The sequence below is a fragment of the Physcomitrium patens genome, chromosome 11 (assembly GCF_059467195.1).
Source record: "Physcomitrium patens ecotype Gransden chromosome 11, ASM5946719v1, whole genome shotgun sequence".
Taxonomy (NCBI): Eukaryota; Viridiplantae; Streptophyta; class Bryopsida; order Funariales; family Funariaceae; genus Physcomitrium; species Physcomitrium patens.
Genome location: NC_143420.1, coordinates 11,383,841 through 11,405,643, shown reverse-complemented (window position 1 = coordinate 11,405,643; position 21,803 = coordinate 11,383,841). Strand labels below are relative to the sequence as shown.

The following is a 21,803-nucleotide window of genomic DNA, read 5'->3' as shown; positions in this document are numbered from 1 at the left end:
AATTGAGGTATTATCATCTACAAAAATGTGAAAAGAAATTGTAGATATATTTCAAATAAGATAAATGAAAGTTGAACAGAAGTCAATCATTATGTGAAATTGGGCGAAATTATTGCAAGGAGAATGAAATTATGACTGCATAATTGAAAAATAAAACTTGGTAATTAAGTTTCATGACTTGTGTAGGACTGTCATCAAATTATTATTTAAATTATTTAAAGGTTCGAGGCAGTTCTCTATGGGAATTTACTTGTCCTAATGGATGTGCAACATCTATCCATTTGGGAGGATTGTTGTTGGCGGAGGAGATCTATATCAGGAAACTGAATATCCAGAATTGGGATGGAATTCAGGAGCTACCGTGTCGAAGGGCTGTACGTGTTCATCCATCTGGAAGGTTCATCCTTGGGGGTGTGCTCGCTCTCTCTGTCTCTCCCCCTCTCTCTCAGCCGTGCCCCTGGAGGCCAGAGTAATTGAGAGAGGTGTGGCGGGAGTGTTTTGCTGCTGGAAGCTCCGAAACCCTAGATATGGCGGACGGGGTGGACGAGATGCCATCGGCCAGGCCGCCTACCCTGCCTTCTCAGCAGGCGTTCAAGCTATGGCCGCCGAGTCAGGGGACTCGAGAGGCCGTGCGCCAGAAGATGGCACTCAAGCTATCGTCGGCATGTTTCGAGTCTCAGTCGTTCGCGAGGATAGAGCTCGCTGATGCACAGGAGCACGCCAGGTTGATCGAGGAAGCTGCGTTCGGGGCGGCGCAAGAGGCTGATCGAGTGGGTGACAAGGCCGGGAGTGCAGTGGTTATGGTGTATGCGAAGCATGCAAGTAAGTTGATGTTGGAGACGCTGCGGACGCAAGGACGGGACAGCGGTGAGCCTGTTACGCCGACGGCAGCAAGGGAGGTGGAGACAGATGCTGTTGCTACAGATAATGGCGGCGCCCTCTCCTCCGAGAGTGAGTGAATTCATTTGTGTCGGGATTTAATGTGAAGATTTTTTCATGCTTGGCTTTGAGATTTTACATGCGGAAGATGTGACATGATACACCAAGGTCTTTTTTTTCAGTTCGTTTGCGGGTTTTTATTCGAGATCTAGGTTTCGTTGACGAGCTACTTGTGTGCTTACCAAATGGCGATTCGTGTCTATGCTCTACGCTAGGTTTTTTCAGCAATAGGTTAATGCGAAAATCATGGTACTGGTAAGGGCAACTTTGGGATATATGTCTAGCAGTCGGGCAAGGAGGTTGGTGCAGAGAGCGCTCGAGAGATGAAAAGAATTCCGCCGAGATCGGACTCTTCGCTTTCATCACTGTATCGGATTGTCGTTGGCGAGATTTTACTTTCGACAGATAATTATATAGACGGCATGCACAAGCTCAAAGTATCTCAAATTATTACTTTTAAACAAATAGTTGTATGGTCTCAGTTTTCGGTATCATGGGGTTTACGTAGCATCTGGTAGTTATTGAATTACTATCTACAACTATAAACGAATACCGGAGCTACTCTATGTTTCCGGCACTATGTCATGGGAGTAACATCACAAAGCATGAAATGATACTCGTGATTTCAGGTGAGGAGCAAGCAATCGGTGACGCAGTGAAGGAAGTCAGGAGTATTGATAAAGAAGTACAGACATTGTTTGATGTTTCAGGAGGCACAAGGGCTTTTTTAACCAAGGAGCGTGCCGAAGAATTACTGAAACCTCTATTTGTTGAGAATGATATTACACAGATTTGTCTTAGCAACTGGAGTTTTGGACATGAATCTGCTGAAGTAGCCGCTCGCGCTCTGTCTGCTTTGAAAGACAGACTCGTGGACGTGAACCTGGCTGACATCGTCGCTGGCCGGCAAGAAGCAGAGGCTTTGTCTGCCATGAGTACTATCTCATCTGCTCTTGAAGGCAGTAAGCTGAAGTCCTTGAATTTATCAGACAACGCCTTGGGCGAGAAAGGCGTTAGAGCTTTTTCTGCTCTTTTGGGTTCACAAAATTCATTGGAAGCTCTCTCCTTCATGAACAATGGCATATCTGTGGATGCTGCCCGAGCTATCCGTGAGATTCTACCTTCCTCTAAAGAGCTTCGCACTCTTCGATTTCACAACAACATGACTGGAGACGAGGGTGCATTGGAGCTCGCCACCGAAGTGGTTGGAGGTGCTCCTCTTTTGGAACATTTTCAGTTTTCTTCAAGCAGGGTAGGAAGTGAGGGCGGCGTAGCACTCATGGAAGCATTGCAAGCTGGTAAATCCCTCAAAATCATCGACATTCGGGACAATATGTACGGTCCTGAAGGTGGTGCTGCTCTGGCTCTGGCTTTGAGATCGCATACCATGTTGAAGGAGGTATATCTGAGTGATTTGGGTTTAGAAGACGAGGGCGCTCTAGCAGTCGTTAAGGCATTGACAGAGGCCTCTTCTCAGGTCACAATTCTTGAGCTTGGTGGCAATGAAATCACAGAGAAGGTGGCCCCTGCGTTGGCAACCTGTATTAGATCCATGCGGCACCTAACAAGGTTAAATCTGATGGAGAATGAGTTGAAGGACAGTGGAGTGGTAACGGTTTCTACCGCTATTGGAGAAGGCCTCGAGAATCTGCGTGAGCTAGACCTGAGCGTGAATGAACTTAGTCGCATTGGAGCTTTGGCAGCCGCTCAAGCAGTGGGAAACAAAAAACACTTCAAGCATTTAAATTTGAACGGCAACCAGATCTCTGAGCAAGGTGTTGAAGCTGTGCAGGAAATGCTTAGGAAGAGTGTGGCAGGTGTGGATGTTTTGGGTCCTTTGGATGAGAATGAGCCAGAGGGAGAAGAGGACTATGAAGAGGATGGCAAAGATGATGAGCTAGACGTTGAAGGGTTTTCTGATTTGAATGTTGCCGACAAAACCGATTGAAAATTGTTGCACTTGCGAAGAAATGGAGTACTTGCAGTGCTTCCAGCCGAATTTGTGCGAGTGCACGATGAATCAAGGCTCCACAGGCAGTGAATTGCTTTACCCTCAATTTTGCAGGGTGTCATAGGTTTCCATATACAAGTAGTCAGAGTTGAAGAAGAGTGATAATCGAAGTTCGTTTGTTTCATGAAGTCCCACGTAGGGTACATCATTTTCCTTGTCGCGAACAAGTGAGAGCGAGAGGCTTCTTTGTCAGAGCAGGTAAATTTTAGTTTGGTGTCTGGATGTGAGCTTTCAGGGATTTGTCTTCACCGGGAAGTTTTCTATACAAGTCTGCTGTAGAAGTTTCGACCTCTTGTCATAGATGAGAAAAATGACTTGTTTCAATTTATTTCACTTCACGTCATTTCCCCTCGAAACACTACTTTGCTGTATTTGTTCCGCAGTCCTGACGTTTATTTTTTATTTTTTACCTTCCTTCCCCTTGCACTCGTTTTTCCACCCACATGGCAGCACCATGTATATCAAATGCTCATGCATGAAGGCCTTTATAGGCCAATGTATGATTGTTATTGTAATCTTATTGAATGATTTGTTAAGAGAATGTGTCTCTATCTCAATTACAACCTAAAGTTTTATTGTGCAAATATTTCAATATTTATAATATATTTATAACATACTTCATTGTCATTAGTCAATGTGATGTTTTATTTAGATTTGGCTTGTGAAAAAAATTACATGTAATTGTTCACGTAGAAATATCAGTTTTGGCAAATAGTCTTCCAAGACATGAATTGTTTGATCCTCAGATTGGACAACTTCTATGAATAAAACTAGACTTATTTGAAATTGTTTTGTTGTTGTTTGAATGAAAGTTTTGTAACTGTAAGTTCTAGATTTGGTTATAATTTTGGTAGTGGTAACATCTACCACAAAATCTCTCACAACAGGGCACATTTCATTGCATAAAGTGCATAAGATATAAACTTCAACCTTTAGGTAAAAATTCATTAACAAAAAGAATATTAAAATTCCCTATCAAATAGACGAGACAATTATTTTGTTATTTTTAAGAAAACTAAGTTTCATTAAAGAAAGGTATCAATTTGATAGGGAATTTTAATATTCATGAAAACTTTGCATGATATAAAGATTCATGTGAACTGCATTTTCATCTCTTGCATAAAAAACCTCTCTTCTTATGCTAACATGAAACAAATAATGACCAAAGTCTTTGTCTTCGTCTCCTTCAACCTTACCAACTTGACAGAGTCTCATTTTAACTAGAAAAGTACATTTTTTCATATAAATGGTCATAAGTAAGAGATTTTCAACCTCCTAATTTGAAACTCTCACACTAACAACAAGAGGTTAGATGAACAGAAGCCGACCTTGGTAATGGAAAATAACAGAGATCATAAAACGTTCATCAGGAGGATGGATGCCGGCGACCCGAGCCCTATTTCCGCTGCCGGCCGAAGCCCGTGAAAAACCGATCCGACGGCCAGGCGCATTACATCGAGGAAGGAGACGGTTGGCGGCGGCGGTTACATTCCCAGTAAAGGAAGGCCGGATGGAGTGACGCGACCGAGAGCCAAGTCTAGCGGATGCTTGCCTTTTGTGTTTTTCTTCAAAAAAAACTCTCTCCTGCCCCATCGCACCCACCGACTCCATCGCCAAATCTCTGCAGCAGCAGCTGTCCCTCGCTCTTCACTCGCCTTCTTCCTGTTCTCGGCTATCACTCTCTGAATAGGACCCATGAAGATGCATTATGAGGAGGAGCACTTGGCAGTGCTGTATTTGTACACTGATCATGCGGCGTTTCTTCTCATTCTGAGCGACGATCTTACGACACGTTCTTAGCACAGTTGTGATGCGTGTTTGATTATTGATAAGTGGTTTTGTATGCTGAGTAGAGGAGAGATTGCATGTATCCTTGAGTTAGTATGGACTGGGTTGTGGCTTCCGCCGTAGGTGCTGGTTGAGTTTGGTGGGTAAGTGGCAGCGAGAGAGTTTGAAGGGGTGGCAGGCGTGGTTGGTGAATACTGTGTGGTTGTATTGGTGGATGATCTGTAGAATTGTGTTGGGTCAAGGATTAGAAGGTTGGGTGTGGCGGTGTGGCAATTTTCGGTAGCTATGAACCAGTGCGAGGTGATTCTGGCGCCTGTATCCAGCAGGAAGGTCAAGTGCTTGATTCCTGAGCACTATCTTCAGAACATGGACTCTTTGGGATTGCAGCAACTTGAGCATCTGGAGAAGGAATTGGAGCAAGCAAAGAAAAAGGTAACATTTTTCAGTTTTCTTTGGGTATAGCTTCTAGTTTCCTAATGTCACTGTCATGAGGATTCCAATTTATGTCACCCATGTGCCAGTCCATCTCGCACCCAAATTGGAGTCAATTCATCGTGGAAATTGCCATAAAGATAGCACATCTTAGCTGCAGCGTTCGTCTGAACATAAGCGCATCTTTGCATTCAATGGCGACAAACGAAACAACTGCACTTGTCTTGAGTGAAAGGAACAATTTACATATGAATGGCTAAACATGCGTGACTGTTAGAGATTGCTTTCTTCCTTTGAATCAGGCAGGAATTGAACTAACATCTGAGAATTTATGTTCTGACGGTTTTTTCTAAGTGCACAATCAGGACAAGCTGAAATAGTTTGTGGTGAATTTGGTGGTTCTAGCAGATTTTGGTGTTAAAAGCTCAGGAACATCGCGAAACTTCCTCACCTGATACCAAAGTATGTATGTGTATTATAACTACGTCAAGTGTGTTGGGTCAGTAGCGTTGTTTCTCGACACGGTGGGCCACATCAATTGCTGCTCGAAGAACTTGAACAAAGTGTCTAACCGAACTTGCATGTGTATGACCGAATGGCTAGTATCGCTAGTGAGACGTTAGAGCATATCTCATTGACGAAATGAGGAAAATTTGGTTCGTGGTAATGGTGCAGTTGGTTAATCCTTGTTTAAACTCGATTGCAGCAAGTTTCTGAAAGTAGATATTGGACTAATGAAGAGCGTCAAAGATTCAAAAAAGCCTTAAAAACGTGAGATCCGCAAACACTAAATGATTGAACAAACGTAGACTTAAAGGATATTCTTTGTATGATTTGTACTGGAACGACTATATATGCCGCGGGAGGTTCTGAGCGGCTGAACTATTTTTTCACTGATTAGTTTCACGTTGTTGCTCCGCAGGTTTGGAACAGATTTTGCTGCGATTGCTAAGTTCGTGGGGACTCGAAGCTCAACTCAAGTTCGCACACATGCGCAAAAATACTATGCAAAGTTGGTAAAGTTATCTTTTACCAATGTAGGATCCTTCGTGATTCCAGAACCTCATAACTATATTCATCAATGTGATGCAACATCTAAAGCAATGATAATAGTTCTACCCCGATCTCAATCTGTTGATTCGTAATCGCCATCTTATAATTACCGCAGGCCAAGTCACACCTACCACTGGTATATTTCAATTCAATAAGGATTCAGGAAGACCACGAAAAAGTGTAGGACAGGAGTTAGGAAGTCAAATCGATGATAACCCTGACTCGTATCAGCATGCCGCCCTCACTTCATGAATCACCCCCCATCTAGTTTTCATCAATGTCACCACTTCTTTCACCACTTCAGTTCACTCAACGTTAAACTTTGCTGTGCTCTGAAGTCTAGACTTATCTCAATCGACGCACAATTTGCGTGGCACACTTTTTGGGGACCAAGATGACTTCGAGTTCAGCATGACAGTGCACCAGTTTCTCCTGAGCAAGACTTCATACCACCACTTCTAAGTTTGTTCTGTGTCCACAGATAAGAGACTATAAACGCTCAGGCAAGGCTGGAGCAACCAGCATGAAAGCTTGCGAGGATGCAACCACGAGGCATACTGCGCCATAATCCATTGTAGGTAAACAACCAAGTGTACGAGATTATGAGGCTCTAATACACATAGAATTTTACACACAAAAATTCCTGGATTTATCAATCTAGCTGAATGGAGTCGGCACCCAAACGAATCGAGGCTACAGCTCATTGGAACAAACTTGGAAAATTCAAACCAGGCTTCGAACTTCAACCGTGCTTCAACCTGTTGTTGTTTTTTCGCCGAAGGTTGATAAATCATTTTTGTAGACTTTGTGAACGAAGATTGTTCTGTTTATCTACCTTCATTACAGCCGGACCCAGCTTCGGAATCGCTTAAACTATGATCGAACATCGGCTAGTAGCATGCAATGTGCACACAAATCTTGTTGACGTCAACTGGTTATTGTATCCTTGCCAATGGATGTGAGTCTTTTGGATGAAACATCAGCCTTATCGTGGATGAAAGACGTAACACAACAAACCGAGATTGTTAAATTTTTGATATTGTATGGTTTTATGAGTGTTTAATAACTATATCTTATTTTATTTTTTATTTTTTTATATTGATTTAATTAGTGTGAGCATAACAATTGGTTGAATTGGTCAATTTCTGTATTTATTTATTAATGATTAAGTTATAAGTATTTATTTTTGCTTAAAATTAAACCTTGGTAATTAAATAAGTATAAAAGTTTTATTCTTTATTCAGTATATAAATTAATAAAAATTGATAGAAATTTTGGTAGTTTAAATTTTTATTTTTTTATTTTTTTTAACTTTAATAAGAATATAATTAGAAAATAAGCATTGTGAATATCAAGAAAAGATAAAAATATGATTATTTTAGTCTTTTTTATATTTGAATATTTAAAAAACTATATATATATATATATATATATATATATATATATATTCACATACACACACACATACAATGTTTTCAAATTTCTTTACAAAATTACAAAAAACAATTACAATAAAATCTTATATTTGACTTTACATCTTTAGACAACAAACTATAAAGAATATACTTAATATAGGAATAGTTATTAATACTAGCTTAAAACATATAATTATTTTTGAAAAAAACTTAATACATTAGAAAAGAAATCAAAATAAATAAATAAATAAATAACTCTTTAATTTGATGATTTTTTTGAGAAGCAATATGCTTTTAAAGACATTTAAAAAATCTAAGTAATGATACAATCTCTACATTAAATTAAAATTTTAAAAAAATTATTTATATTAAATCAAAAATTTTATAGATAAAAAGTTTGTAAATTTATTATATATTATATGTCAAAAAAATGCCAATATAAAAGTATTTTTTTAAAGTAATAACAAATTATACTTGTGTTTTTAAAATTATCAAATATTTAAAAAAATTCAAGAATATTTCTATTGTGAGCCAATAATAATAATTAAAATTTTATAATAAACCAACAAGTATGCTTAGTTGATAAATTTAAATGTATTTTTTTTTAATCTCATAAAAAATATTGTTTGATTCTTTAAAGACTTCTGAAGTATATGTAAAAACTTTGCGAATGTATTAGTACTTGGATTTAGAATCTTGTAAGTATTCAAATCTGTTTTTTAATATTATTGTAGAATTTAACAAGTATAAGTTTTTAATGTTATACCCATTAGAATGAATTAAAATTAGATGTAATGTAAATATTATAATCTTTTGCAAGAGATTTTTATGTTGTTTTATTTTTAATTTTAATTTTTTGAGATATTTCTTAAATATTATCTTGATTTTCATCAAATTAAAATAACTTGTTGTATAAAACTGTCAAGGACAAGAACTCAATGAAAAAGCAATTCAAACAAGTGAGCCTTCACTCAAAGAAAGGTAACAAAATATAAATAAACTAGTATGTATATTGAAAGAGAAACTGGAATGGCTATTGCCAAAAGACAAGAAAACTAGAGACCCTTGAAACTAAACTGGAAGCAAGAAAGGAGTTGACAATAGTGAAGAAGGTTTTACTCTTGTCTCTATATATACTATCCAACTAGGGACTACGTGGCGACATTTTATAGGACCTTCAATATGTGTTGACTTTGTAGGACACATGCCTTGACTTACAAGGCAAGTTTTTCTATGTGTGGGCCACGTAGTTAGCTTGATCTTCAAGCTAATAACATGTGTGGTACATGGCCAACTTGTTGACTACGTTTCTAATCCAAAAAAGTCAATTAAAGACACCTATGAAGTCAAAGCAGCATCTATGAAGCTTCTAGGAAGCTTTCATATTAAATACTATAGAATTAACTTACTTTTATCTACTTTTACTTACTTCCACCTATTTGTATATGTAATTACTAGCTTATATAAGTATGTCCATGACAAAAACTCAAATACTATTATATCACTTGTCAAAATTTTCTTTAAGATTATTTAGTTCCACTTTAATGTAGGTAAGTTATATTTAATATCTATAAATATATAAATTCTTAATATCAGTTTTTTATTATTTTATTATTATTTTTTATTTCTTAAGTTAGATTTTTTATATTTTTTATGTTTTATTTTTTATTTATTTTTATTTTTTTAAATCAATACATAATTGATTTGAAGAGTTTATCATATTTTAATATTTTAAAAATATTTTAGCTCGTTTAAATTTCTGTTTAAAAAAATAAATCTACTATATCAATTGTTGATGTAACCACAAATACTTGTGTTGTGCATTTAGAAATAAAATTCTTAAATATATATATGTATATATATATATATATATATATTATTTTTATATATTTAGAATTTTATCTAAGTAATATTAGAATTAAATTTAAAGTATGTAAAGTTAAAAAACTTAAAAAGGTATAGAAGGATTATAGACTATAGTATATTGATTTACGTTGAGAAGTTAGTAAAATACATAGAATTAGATTAAAGATAATATAAAGTTGAACTTTTGGTAGAATTTATAGCTCGAATTATGTGTCTTTTTTGTTCTATTCTTTTAATAATAATCAAAGATTTAAAACTTATCTCTCTTCTTATAATTAGCATGTTTATAAGTTTTTTAAAATTAAAATTTTAATTTAATTTTAATAAATTTATATTATATTTATTCTCTATCCTTTTAATATGTTATGTTATACTTTTATTCACTTGTCTTTTTGTTTTGTAGATATTATATTCATATATAATGATTTTAAAATTTAAAGTTTGAAGATTATTGTATATGTATATATCTATTGTGTTAAATAACTTGGATATAATATAAAGATGCCTTCTCCATGGTTGTGAAGAAGAAAATGTAGGGAAGTCAAGGAATACAAGGACATGGGAGTATGAGAATGGAGGACTTGTAAATGCCTTGTAATCTAGAAGAGACTGCTCTTATAATATTTTATTGATTTTTTTGTGTCCAATGACACAAGTTTTCACTATTATACATATATTTCTATAAAGTTTAAGATACATACATACATACACACACACACACACACATATATATATATATATAGTAAACAATTTAAACTTGTTTTGTATCTTATTGTTGCTTTTTTATTTTCTAAAAGCATTCATTGCAACATGCAATAAGTGCATATAATTTTATTTTGGAATATCCATAATTTAATATTATAAGACATGTATTTGGAGGAGTTTAAGAATTTATAAATGGTGTGTGAGAATGAATTGGGGTGGAGGAATGCTTGAGGTCGAAGGGAACAAGTGAGTGCACAGGAAGGGAACGGAAGGGAAGGGAAGAGAGCAAGGCAACCAACTCTGGTGCCCCGCGTTCCCGAGATTGTGTTTCTGGGGCCATGAAGCAGATACACCGGGCATGTCGGGTTCTGGAAGGCGGGGCAGGGGCCAGGTATCCCAAGGAGAGGAGGGGGATGGATGAATGCTTGATGGGGATACACACTCACTCTAATGTATAGATAGATATATACCCCGATATACCCTGACATACCCTGCCATGGGAGGTTCGGTTGGGTTGCCCTGATTGTGTGTGCGCGACCAGCCCCGATTTAGTCTTTCTTTTGTCATGAAGAGAGAGAGAGCGCGAGACTCACTCACCCACTCCACCCCATCCATCCATCCATCCATCCATCCATCCATCCATACTCATCCATCCATACTCATCCATCCATTCATACTCATCCATCCATCCTCACCATACATAGTTGGAAGGGAATTCCATCCCCCCCCCCCTTCCCTTCCCCGTCCCCTTCCTCCCTCTCTCTCTCTCTCTCTCTCTCTCTGTGTATTGTTGTGTTGGGTGTTTGTGTTGAACGGAGACACTCACTCCTCTTCTTCGCCACGACCTCTCTTACTTCACTTCATTACTTCATTTCATGGCCGACCCCACGCCATCATCGCAATTACCCACAGAGGATACTCTCGCGTCCGTGCATCGGGCTCTGGCCCTGCTCCACCAACTTCAGTGCTCCGTCTCTGGCTTCCAGCTCCCCTCCCAGCTTGTTCTTCTTGAGCGCTTGTATGTTGTTTTCTATTCTCCTTTTCTTCCTCTTTTGTCTCGTGTTGAGATTCTATTTATTAGTGATGCTTGAATGTCTTTCACTCTGCGATTATTCCGACATTATCTCAGGGTTTTAGTAGTGCGTTCGGTTCATCACCCCCCCCCCTTTTTCTCTCTTCTTTTACTTTTTTTGGCTCCCCTTGTGAGGTTTTCGGCCCTATATCGAAGTATCCGATGCGATGCTGAAGAAGTTTGATTCGTTTTAGCAACAAGGGCATGGGTGCATACTTGTCGAATCTTCGATAGGATTTCCATTCTGTAACAGGGTTTTAAATAACTTATTTATTTCTAAAAAATTGGACTGAATAAATGGATATTGATTTTATGCGCTGATTTGTTGCACTTAAAACCAAGTATGTGGTTTTTTAGTCCATTACTTGTTCGATGGAGATGGCAGGAATGGACTGGTCAGTGAATTCGGAAATATGCACTCAGCTTCTCAAGATTGTCACATTCAGATTCCATTGGAAGTCTTGAAGTAAGTGGACACATTACTGCCTGAATTGATTTGTATGTAGCTCTAATTTTTTTCATGATTCAGAACATAATTTATATTAAACCATCGAGGTAATTCTGGCTTCGGAAGTTTTTGCTTTAGTTTTTGTTCATTGCATGTGTAAGATTTCTTCGTTTACCCAGAATTACTAAATACCCAATTAATTGTTTTGGTGAACTGATCTAATTTAGTAATCTGTTTAAGCAACGGTTCTTAAATGATTTTCAATCGCGGTTTCGTTCTCGACTGCAAATTGGTCTCTCTATGGCAGAAACTTAGGTTTTGCTATTTCGTTGAATTGGCTGTATGAATGAAAATGTCAAATCTAATTAATCGACTTGGTGACCCTGATCTGGGATCTTCTTTGTTGTTGAGTTCTACGGTAATATGGTTGAAGTTTTATGGACCTTTCACTATTCGTAGCTATGTTGAGTTTTTAAACAATCGTAATGGATGGCTGGACATGAGCAGCTTCATAGATGAAGGCCGGAACCCTGATGAGTATACAAAGCATCTACTTAATGGTTGTATTCAACAGAATCAAGCATCGAAAGGCAAGGTGGATTCCTTCAAGGTAAGTGAATGCATTGAGTACTGTATATGGTTCAAGGACTTGGTTTCTGATTCCTTTACTTCGGGGATATTTCTTAATATATATTTTGGTGGTACATGTATTGAAAATGGCTCAACTGCGGCTAATGAAATTTCAGGCACTGCGGAAGCATCTGCTGGAACAAGTTGAAGAAGTTTTTCCAGCCGAAACGGAGGCATATCGGGACATACGCAATCAGTCATCCCTTGTGAGTACATTAGCTTTCCCTATTATTGTTTCTCTTTATAAAATTGTAATGCATATTATTATGTTCCTAGGCAGGTCTGCCATCCACTTCAGTGGTTATGAGCTCAACATTCATACGATGTGCATAGAAATCTTTTGTATAGTTTTGGTCCATGGTTGTATTTTGCTTATTCCAGGACAGTTCTTATTTACTATTTCAGTTTTGAAATATCTGGTTTGAGGTCAATTGTGCATCTGATTATATAGGTAAATAGTATGTCTTTTCAAGTAGTTACCAATCTACCTATTCCTTAATCATGATTGGATCTTTTAGTTTATCTGGAGTCTTCTTTATTTATTGTTTTATTATCATGCCCATTCCAGCTTAGTATATCTGGTTGGGATGATGGCATAATAAATTACGCATGATTCCCTTCGGAATATTATATAATCCCACACAAAATTAATGTTTTAAGTTAGGACTGTAAGAAAGTCGTTACAATTATAAATTTAGAATACTAGTTAGATTGCATGATCGGAGGCATTCGTAATAGAGCATAGTACTTATTTCTATATGATTTTTTTCCTTTTTCTTTTTTTTTGACTTGTTGCAGGAGTCACGAAGGTCACTACACACGGGAAATCCGATGTCCAATGGAGATATGAAATTAAAAATAGAGCACTAACTTTTTCCATTAACGCGATCTAATGAGTAGTGCAGGTAAGCAATAATACATGTTGAGAAAGCTCATCTGAAGACATGAGGAGTTTGCCTGGGTACATTCACTCCATGTTGGTTCAATGTGTATGATCCAAAGGTGTTTTATCCACCTCCATCATGTATTAGTTTTTATGCGCACATATTTTTAATTGCCAGGAACATCAGGTTTTCAATTGGTGTGAAGTCTTTGCAAAAACTTTATTAATGTAGGAATCAAAATCAGTACTATGTTACTTCTAAATATTATAAACTTACAAATCTCATGTATTTTTCAATTGTTGTATATATGTACTTTTTGAAGGAATTTCAAGTGATTACGAACGAGGTGTACATCTTTCGCAGTAATAGTGATTCAATCCGTATGTGCAAGCGTGTAGCAATTAAGAGCTAAATAATTCAAACCAATTAGCGACGGTTTCGCTTTACTTTAATAGCACCTCACTAATGCAGCATCGAGACGAATTTCAATATCCCCATAAATACCACATCTAACTAATCCGCGAACACTCTCAGTTTTCTCCAATTTTTAGTCACCAAAGGTACATTCTGCCTAACCACATCCATGTGAGTATCAAAATAGAATAAGCAATTGAACGACTCTACGTATTCAGAACCAACTGTCATAGAAATAATTCTGAGTAGAATTTTGTTCAATTCAATTCAGTATTTTAGAATATATAAATCAATCAACCCTCGATCCGTTTTCTTGATAACAATGAAGTTGGTGGTTACCAGTTACTTTAGTAGAGTTAGACTCGGCTTAGCGGTTGCATGTTCACGCTCTTTTAACTACGCAATATGAGCAAACTGTCGACTTCATAAGGACGCCAGCTGTGAGTTAAAGAAGCTGGAAATGGGCAAGTTCAGCTAGGAACCAATGTAACCCAAACGATGCAAAATAACGGCAACCACTAACATTACTAAAGCTAGTATCAAGCCTGATCTTCCTAATAACCAATTCTTGGCACGTCGTGCTTGGTGGGTCGCCTTTTGGGCCCTTTCAGCCCATAGCATCTGCACGAACAACCCATCAATGTCATGAAGAGAAATCATGTAAATCGAACAGATCATTATACAATAGCCCAACATAATATATACTAGAGCAGCAAGCCTAACAGGCAATGAAAGAAAAGAACGAACTAACTTACCATTCGGTCAAGTGTCTCCGGGCTCAAACTGGCCATGGCTTGCTGGGCTTGAATAGCTTGCTCATGACTAAGTTTCATGCCAAGTTGCTCACTCATGTTGGTCATCATTTCAGGAGTCATGGTCTTCATCATATCGGCCATCACCTGCAAGATGACACTTTATGCTACTTACTACCATGTTTCTTAACCACTGAGTACTATAATCAATAAAAATACAAGAGCCAAACTTAATAAATAAAAAATTAAAGGGATAATAAAAAAAAGAAGCCCAAGCGTGAAAATAATCAAGTAATAGGACCAAAGTGGGTCAGTATCAATCTTGTACTAGATCAATCAAACACACACCTGCTTCATTGCTGGGTCCTTCATCTGCTTCCTCATTTGTTCCCTCATTTCGGGACTAAAGTCTGCCATGCTAGGCATATTAGTACCAGGTGTCTGAACTCCAGATCTGAAGCTTGCATCTGGTGTGATCTGGAGTCCAGATGTGGCCGTATCTGAAGCAGATCGAGATGTACTTGGAATTGCTGAAGATGTGTCTGTTGTGATATTTGGAGGTGCACCTCCGGGCATTGGCATCTGAGATGTACTGGCCAAATTCACCATTCTCTCCATGTCTTCAGGAGACAGCTGTTTCATCATATTTGTGGCAAATTTCACCATTTCAGGCGACATTTGACCGCCGCTCATTGCAGCAATGGTGTCCGGACTCATTGTTGACATAACGGAGTGCATGTTCCTGACCAGAAAAGTGGCAAAACAATTGGCACACAAGTAACTCGTATGGATCACTTTCCGGGCTCTAAAAAGCTTCATTTTAAAACAATAAGAAATAGCACACATCGATCGTTGTCAATTGACATGGATCGAAACAAGAAAAATCGTGCATCATACAAAAACGGTGATTATAGCAAATGATCCTATAGGCTGAACATACGACAAAATAAAAACCATTAGGAACAGGGGGTGGAAAAGACAACAAAAGAGGGTGGGATGGGATAGGACAAGTGAGAAGAAATAACTCACCTCAACATCTCAGGATTCTGCTTCAAAGCAGAAAGGGTATCACCAAAAGCAGCTGTGTTGGGCATTACCGGAACAGAGTTACTGGTAGCAGTAGACGCTTCACAATTTGGCATATTGGAATGTTCTTTTGCCCGATCATCAGTACTTTCTAATGGCTGCGTGTCGTTTCCAGACATCGACTTCTCAGCTTCTTCATCATGCACTTCTTCGATGATAGGACCTGCAGAATGTCAAGTCGGAACCAAAAAAGATCTTTAAAAGAGCCAGTAACTTCTACTGAGTTAAGCTAATGAAGATATGACAAGAAGTTTGCGCAGGTAAAGTTTTCGATTAATCTATTATTTGCACACAATTTTCTCAACATTCATTGTTTATACTATAAGTTAAAACTGCAGTGGCTATCGCAACCCCAACAACAGCCATCCCTTCTCTGTGATCCAAAAAAAGTTCTTTACCATCAAGTGACAACTCTTCGTCCCCGCCTTGTGCGTCAAGCGCTTCCTTTGCCACACTGTCGAATAAATTTCAATGATAAAAACTCTCGTTAGTAATATTACACATAAAGATTTTGTGTGTTTGAAGCTGCATCAAAATATCAAAGACTCGTGTCCAAAAGCATAACCGAACATTTTAAAATTCGTTGATAGCTTGAGATTTAAATACATGCATACCTGTAAACATTGGCTATGGTTTCGTCATCTGGCGACAGTTCCAACGCCCTTCTTAAATCTGGAACAGCTAACTGTAAACACAAACATCAGTAATCCAGACACAATCAATTTGCCAATCGCCAAGATTAAAAAGCGTGCATCCAAGATACGAAATAACTCGTATTGGTAAAAATGTTCAAAAAAACGAAAGCTCAAATGCGGAGGTAGTCAAATGTTAATTGTTACCTTAAACTGCCCTAACTCTTTGTAAGCTTGGCCTCTACGATACAGAGCCTTCAGGTTGCTAGGATCACGAGCTAGAACCTGTCGGTAACAGTCAAATCAACAGTACTTTCAACACCTTGTGACGTCTGAATTGCATCATATCACTTAACAAAGCTCGGGCGAATTAAGGTTTTGCATTCACCAATCACGGTTCAACCTAACATACTGATTGATGTATGTCAGGCTACGATCTTAAAAGATTTACTGAACACAATGAATCTTCCAACACAAGTAGCAAAATTAGTACAATGAAAAAGCAGGTTGATTCACAATACAGAAGAAAATTTGAGTGGTCAAACCTCAGAACCAAAAGTAACGACATCTACAAATTGTTTGGTCTTTAAGTAGCATGACATCAAGTTCAAGGAACATGACAGTTCCAAATCTCTTGCTTCCCTCGACGTGTGCCCGACAAGATTGTTTTTGGCCTGTAGATTGCAACTCAGCAATAGCGCATACAATTGCAGAGGAAAATACAACTTTCCATAGCATCTCAAATACAACCCTACAAAGTTAACTGTATCTAACTTATATAGATGACGAAAATCTTACTACGGAGACACAGTCAAGTAAAGGAGATTTTGAAATTAATTGAACAGTTTTTCGCAGTACGATTAGCATAGTGAGATTCTTCGGATTGCAAGAACCAAGTACAGCTATGAGCAAAGACGTTTGCACACTATCTACTGAGGAAGATCCAGAAAACTTACTCTTAGATATTTCTCAGCTGCCTCAGTATATTTCCCGATGCCATGAAGTTGGTTCCCCTAAATTAAAACAGGATTATCTTAGATAGACAATAACAAGGAACATAAGAAGTCCTAGTTCTATGAATTAACTTAATACGGCTGAAATTATTACAAATTCCCACAAACAAGAACTACCATTATTTAAGTTAGTAAATCAGCATTGAAGTGACTTTCCAGCACCAGAGGTAGAAAGCCTAGTAGAGAAAACAAAAATCCACACACGGAAGCAGTATGACCAATGGAGATAATAAGAATTTGCTCAACTCAAATTTTTGGCTGTGCCCTGAATCACCTGGTTCTTCAAACTTTGTGAACCTTGCAACACATAAGCACGTTGAGCAGCACTCTGAGATTGCATTGCTGCTAGCTCCTCTGGAGTAGCACGTGCCACTCTTGAACTCATGTCAGCAATTTCGTCCGGAGGTATGTTTCTCATTTGTTGTGCAGCAAACTTCAAATCTTCTGGCCTGATGTTTTTCATGCCTTCAGATGCCATACGAAGAAGACCTGGATTACTCATCATCTGTAAACCAAATTTAAAGCACGAGTTAGGTGAAGTACGGTAACAACCAGTACCATTTTAGCTTCTCATCCCACCGTCATCACAACAAGCGCTATACCTGCGGAAACAGACTAAATATTTTGCACCACGGCATAAAGACTAACGCTACCTAGTTCTACATGTGGACTTAAATGAGCACATCGCGAGCTAACTTTTATTGATAGAGTTAACTATTCACCATATGAACGAAACTGATTCCAGACAATTCAATTTTGGATTTTAGCATGAGAACGAGCAATTCAATATGAATGTCAATTTTTCAGATTTGGAAAGAAACACTTCCGGAGAATTTGAAGTAGAACGAGCAATTCAATATGAAAGTCAATTTTTCAGATTTGGGAAGAAACACTTCCGGAGAATTTGAAGTAGAACGAGCCAGTGCTAATTGGTGCCGACACGAATGCGATTCGTAATGCTCCTCTGTCACCTTCTACACTAACGAAAATGGACACCGACTAGCACCACCCGTTAACTTAGAGCAGTGCAGTAGATATGCAATGCTCTGATAAATACTTCAACCGAAGACATGAGGTGCTAAATTTGCAACATGCTAATTTAAATTGTCCAAGTTGATGACCTTTCAAACACCCTCGCTGCAATGCCTAGTGCTGTCTGAATTAGGCCATGTTGTACATTGGGGTTTGAGAATGTAAGCTAGTTAATCCGCAGCAAGTCGATAATGGAAAAAAGAAAAAAAAGTAACCGTGAACCCTAGTGATCACAACATGAATTTAGGTTCCAACACATACATACATGGGGGCACAAGCCGGGAAGAGAAGCGAGAAATGAAAGTAAAAAGGAACCTGTTGCTACCTGTTGCTGCATGCGCTGCAGATCCTCAGGGCGGAGACGGCTCATCTGCTCCTGAGCAAGGCGAAGGACCTCCGGATCGAACATGGCGGAGAAAGGCGGATGACAGATAGAATAGGCGAGTGGTGTGAAGTGGGAGGAACGTTCAAGAGGAGGAGAGGGAATATATATAGAGGAGAATTAATTGGCATAACCAATATGAAAACCTAAGACACTCAAGAAGGAGGAGGAGGAGGAGGAGAAGAAGAGAAGAAGTACTACTGCGGTGCTGCTGCTGCAGGGGCGCAGATGATCATCGCCATCGCATGAGAGAGATATACGAAACTCGGAAAACAGTCCCCCCCCCGCCCCCCCCTCCCCGTTCTGCCTTGAGCGTCTTTCTCTTTCTCTCCCTTCCCAGGCCCTGCTCTCTCTCGCTGAAAAGAGTACGAGGAACTCTCTCCCCATCAAACCATACTCCTCGTCCATTCATTCACCCATCCATCAATGCAGTCATTTATTCATTCAAAAGATGGATGGATGGATGGATGGATGGATGGATGGATCCCGCACTCTGCCACGTTGATTGGATCGATAGATAGATCTCGTCTCCTTCCACTCTCTCTTCATCTATCCATCTATCCAACCTACGCTTCTGCACTTCCAAGGCGCCCTCCTCCTTCCTGTTTCCCTGGCTCCTTCTCCACTCACTTGCAAACGCTGCTTGTCTATTCTCCCAGTATTTCAACAAGTTGGAAAAACCCTCCGCTTTCAGATTTCACATTACAATTCTCTCCATCATTTCTCAAATAGGTACACGAGCGATCCTATTCTACAACTGTAATCATTTATTGATGTATGACATAATATATTAACACAAAATAATCATATATTAATTTGAGATTAACACAAAATAATCATATATTAATTTGAGATGTGGAAGCAATTTATAAAAATACTATTATATGTTACAAAAGCTTTATTATAAAAGAAATAAGTAATAAATATCTAATTTAATTTTTATTATATATATATATATATATATATATATATATACATACATACATACAAACATATATACATGCCAACATTAAAAATCAAGCCTTACAAAGAATTACAATAATAAATCAATCTTTAAAACATAATTTTGTTGATTTGATTACTTTTAATATATGTTCTAATGTAATAAATATTATATGTTGTCTTTATGAAATTTTATGTAATGACATTTTATATTTTATTTAAATATAATTAAATAAAAAATATAAATAATATAGCTAAATTTATAAAAAAAGACTATCAACTATAAATATATAGGTGTTTATGTATAGATGTTACAAAGATTTATATTTACTCCAATAATTATTTAAATAATATGAGTAGATAGAAATAAATAAAAGTAGAAAAAATTGACAATACCTTAAAAAGAAGCATCTTAGAAGCTTCATAGACATGGCTTTGCCTTTGTACATGTCTATGTGAGTTTGAAAACTTGGCCAACAAATTAGCTACTTATTGTACATATTGGTGACTTATGATACAAGTTAGATATGTGAAACATATATAAAAAGTATTGAAGAAACACAACAAGCAAGATACAAGTAAGTAAAAATCAGCAAGGTTGCACACAAGAGAAGTGTGGAATAAGATGCTTCTGACTTCCAACTTCCTTTACTTATAGGAGGAGTTTACATCTACTATAGCTGAACTTCATCTACATCCATCCAATAAAACCTTAGCTGCCACTTTACCTAGCCACCTCTTAAACCCTAGCTGCCGTCATAAACCTAGTCGCCACCATTGTTACTTACTTTTACCTTTGTTACCTTTGACCTTTTAGCAACTTATCTTAAGTAATACTTATTTACTTTAACACTCCCACTTTGCTATTGGTCAAAGGCTATTAGTCCTAGTCCCTTTCTTAATTTTTGATGCTTATCCTTCACTAGAACTTTTGTAAGCAAATCAGCAAGCATCTTTTTCGTTGTACAATACTTCATGTCAATCACTCCTGTTTCAATCTTCTCTCTTATGAAGTGATGTTGAATGTCAATGTAAATGGTTCTTGAGTGATGCTTTGGATTCTTTGCAAAAGCAAGACATCCTTGGTTATCACACTTCATTGGAGTTGCTTCCATTTGAACAAGTCCAATGTCTTCTAAAAGTTGTCTAAGCCAAATTGCCTCTATTGCACCGTGGCTTGCTGCCATGTATTCTGCCTCCATTGTGGACCTTGCAATTGTTGGTTGCCTCTTGCAATTCCATGAGATTGCTCCCACTCCAACAAAGAATACATATCCCGTTGTTGATCTTCTATCATTTAAATCTCCAGCCCGATCCGCATCACAATAACCATGTAATGCAACATTACTCCCTCCAAGACACAATTTGAAGTTTAAAGTACCTTTTAAGTACCTCATGATCTTTTTGATGGTTGCCTAGTGGATTGGTCCAGCCTTTGATATGTGTTGGTATTGAAGGCAAGAACTCTTTAAGTAGTTGCTAATGGTCAATAGAGTACAAGTGTTGTTAGGGATATCCCATAAGGTTAGGTGCTAGTCTATAGTGCATTAGAGTACAAGGAGAAGGCTGGTCCTAGGAGATATCCCATATGGGTTGTAGTATATGGTACCTTGGTACTAGTATATAAGCAAAGGGTTGGCATGGAAAGAATTATCTCATACCACACTCTATTTGTTAAAGTGCAATCTTGTTGGTCCTAACTTACTTGTGTGGAGTATGCTTTCTATGTTTCAACAGGTTATGGGCCCACATTCTCTTACGAAGTAAGTTGTTCTTGCATTATTTCTTTGTTGCTTATTTTTGGTGGTTGAGATCTTATGGTACAGTGTTGCTAGTGAATTGTTGAAGTCATTGCTCCTAGATTTGTGAGTTTATGAGCATAGTGCAAGACCTTGATAGTATCTTTCTTGAACGAGCACTAGTATTTGAGAGTTTTCTGAGAAAGTGAGTCATTTAGAATGAATTGACGTTAGAGAGACGTTTGAAAGTCATAAAATCACATTACAAACCATTCCCCACCATTTAGAAGTAATTTGGACTCAAAATATGCAAAAAGATGCAAAACATCGAATTCTGGGTTTGTAGTTCAGGAATCTTTAAGTAGTCATATCTTTTGCATTACAACTCCAAATCAAAAGTTTTTTGGACCTACTTGTAGCTTGAGATGGCATCTTTTGAGGGTGATAGCTTAAGAGTTGTTGAAAAGTTTAGAGGTGACAACTTTCACCACTGGAAGGCCAAAATGGAGCTACTTTTGGCGTCCTTGGATCTTTGGGAGATAGTAGATGAGGAGGAACTTGCACCTTA

General features: G+C 37.8%; 4 protein-coding genes across 7 annotated transcripts; 3 read left to right on the top strand and 1 right to left on the bottom strand.

Annotated features, from left to right (window-relative positions):
* The first annotated feature begins 361 nt into the window (after positions 1–361).
* On the top strand, positions 362–3,306 carry LOC112288719 (RAN GTPase-activating protein 2). The gene is made up of 2 exons (XM_024533218.3): positions 362–951; positions 1,569–3,306. The coding sequence occupies exons 1-2, from the start codon at positions 528–530 to the stop codon at positions 2,885–2,887; spliced, it is 1,743 nt and encodes a 580-aa protein (XP_024388986.1). The 5' UTR covers positions 362–527; the 3' UTR covers positions 2,888–3,306.
* Positions 3,307–4,460: 1,154 nt separating this feature from the next.
* Positions 4,461–7,424, top strand: LOC112288441 (uncharacterized). 4 transcript variants are annotated; one of them, XM_090254298.1, is made up of 5 exons: positions 4,461–5,170; positions 5,576–5,632; positions 5,877–5,941; positions 6,093–6,186; positions 6,339–6,687. In XM_090254298.1, exons 1-5 carry the CDS (start codon positions 5,024–5,026, stop codon positions 6,405–6,407), a joined length of 432 nt encoding a protein of 143 aa, XP_090110424.1. In that variant the 5' UTR covers positions 4,461–5,023; the 3' UTR covers positions 6,408–6,687. The 4 variants fall into 4 exon arrangements, with proteins under 4 accessions (XP_090110424.1, XP_073393262.1, XP_024388373.1 ...); XM_073537161.2 differs by lacking the exon at positions 6,339–6,687 and adding an exon at positions 6,705–7,424 and having other exon boundaries at positions 4,463–5,170; positions 6,093–6,182; XM_024532605.3 differs by lacking the exon at positions 6,339–6,687 and adding an exon at positions 6,705–7,424 and having other exon boundaries at positions 4,470–5,170.
* A 3,573-nt stretch (positions 7,425–10,997) lies between these two features.
* On the top strand, positions 10,998–13,539 carry LOC112288688 (mediator of RNA polymerase II transcription subunit 10b). Its single transcript, XM_024533158.3, has 5 exons — positions 10,998–11,227; positions 11,667–11,747; positions 12,237–12,339; positions 12,476–12,565; positions 13,158–13,539. The coding sequence occupies exons 1-5, from the start codon at positions 11,085–11,087 to the stop codon at positions 13,227–13,229; spliced, it is 489 nt and encodes a 162-aa protein (XP_024388926.1). The 5' UTR covers positions 10,998–11,084; the 3' UTR covers positions 13,230–13,539.
* A 343-nt stretch (positions 13,540–13,882) lies between these two features.
* Positions 13,883–18,914, bottom strand: LOC112288687 (outer envelope protein 61). Its single transcript, XM_024533157.3, has 11 exons — positions 18,498–18,914; positions 17,415–17,645; positions 17,084–17,140; positions 16,673–16,801; positions 16,335–16,412; positions 16,110–16,180; positions 15,894–15,949; positions 15,439–15,658; positions 14,758–15,151; positions 14,413–14,556; positions 13,883–14,278 (listed from the first exon to the last, which is right to left on the bottom strand). Exons 1-11 carry the CDS (start codon positions 18,579–18,581, stop codon positions 14,132–14,134), a joined length of 1,611 nt encoding a protein of 536 aa, XP_024388925.1. The 5' UTR covers positions 18,582–18,914; the 3' UTR covers positions 13,883–14,131.
* Positions 18,915–21,803: the final 2,889 nt, after the last annotated feature.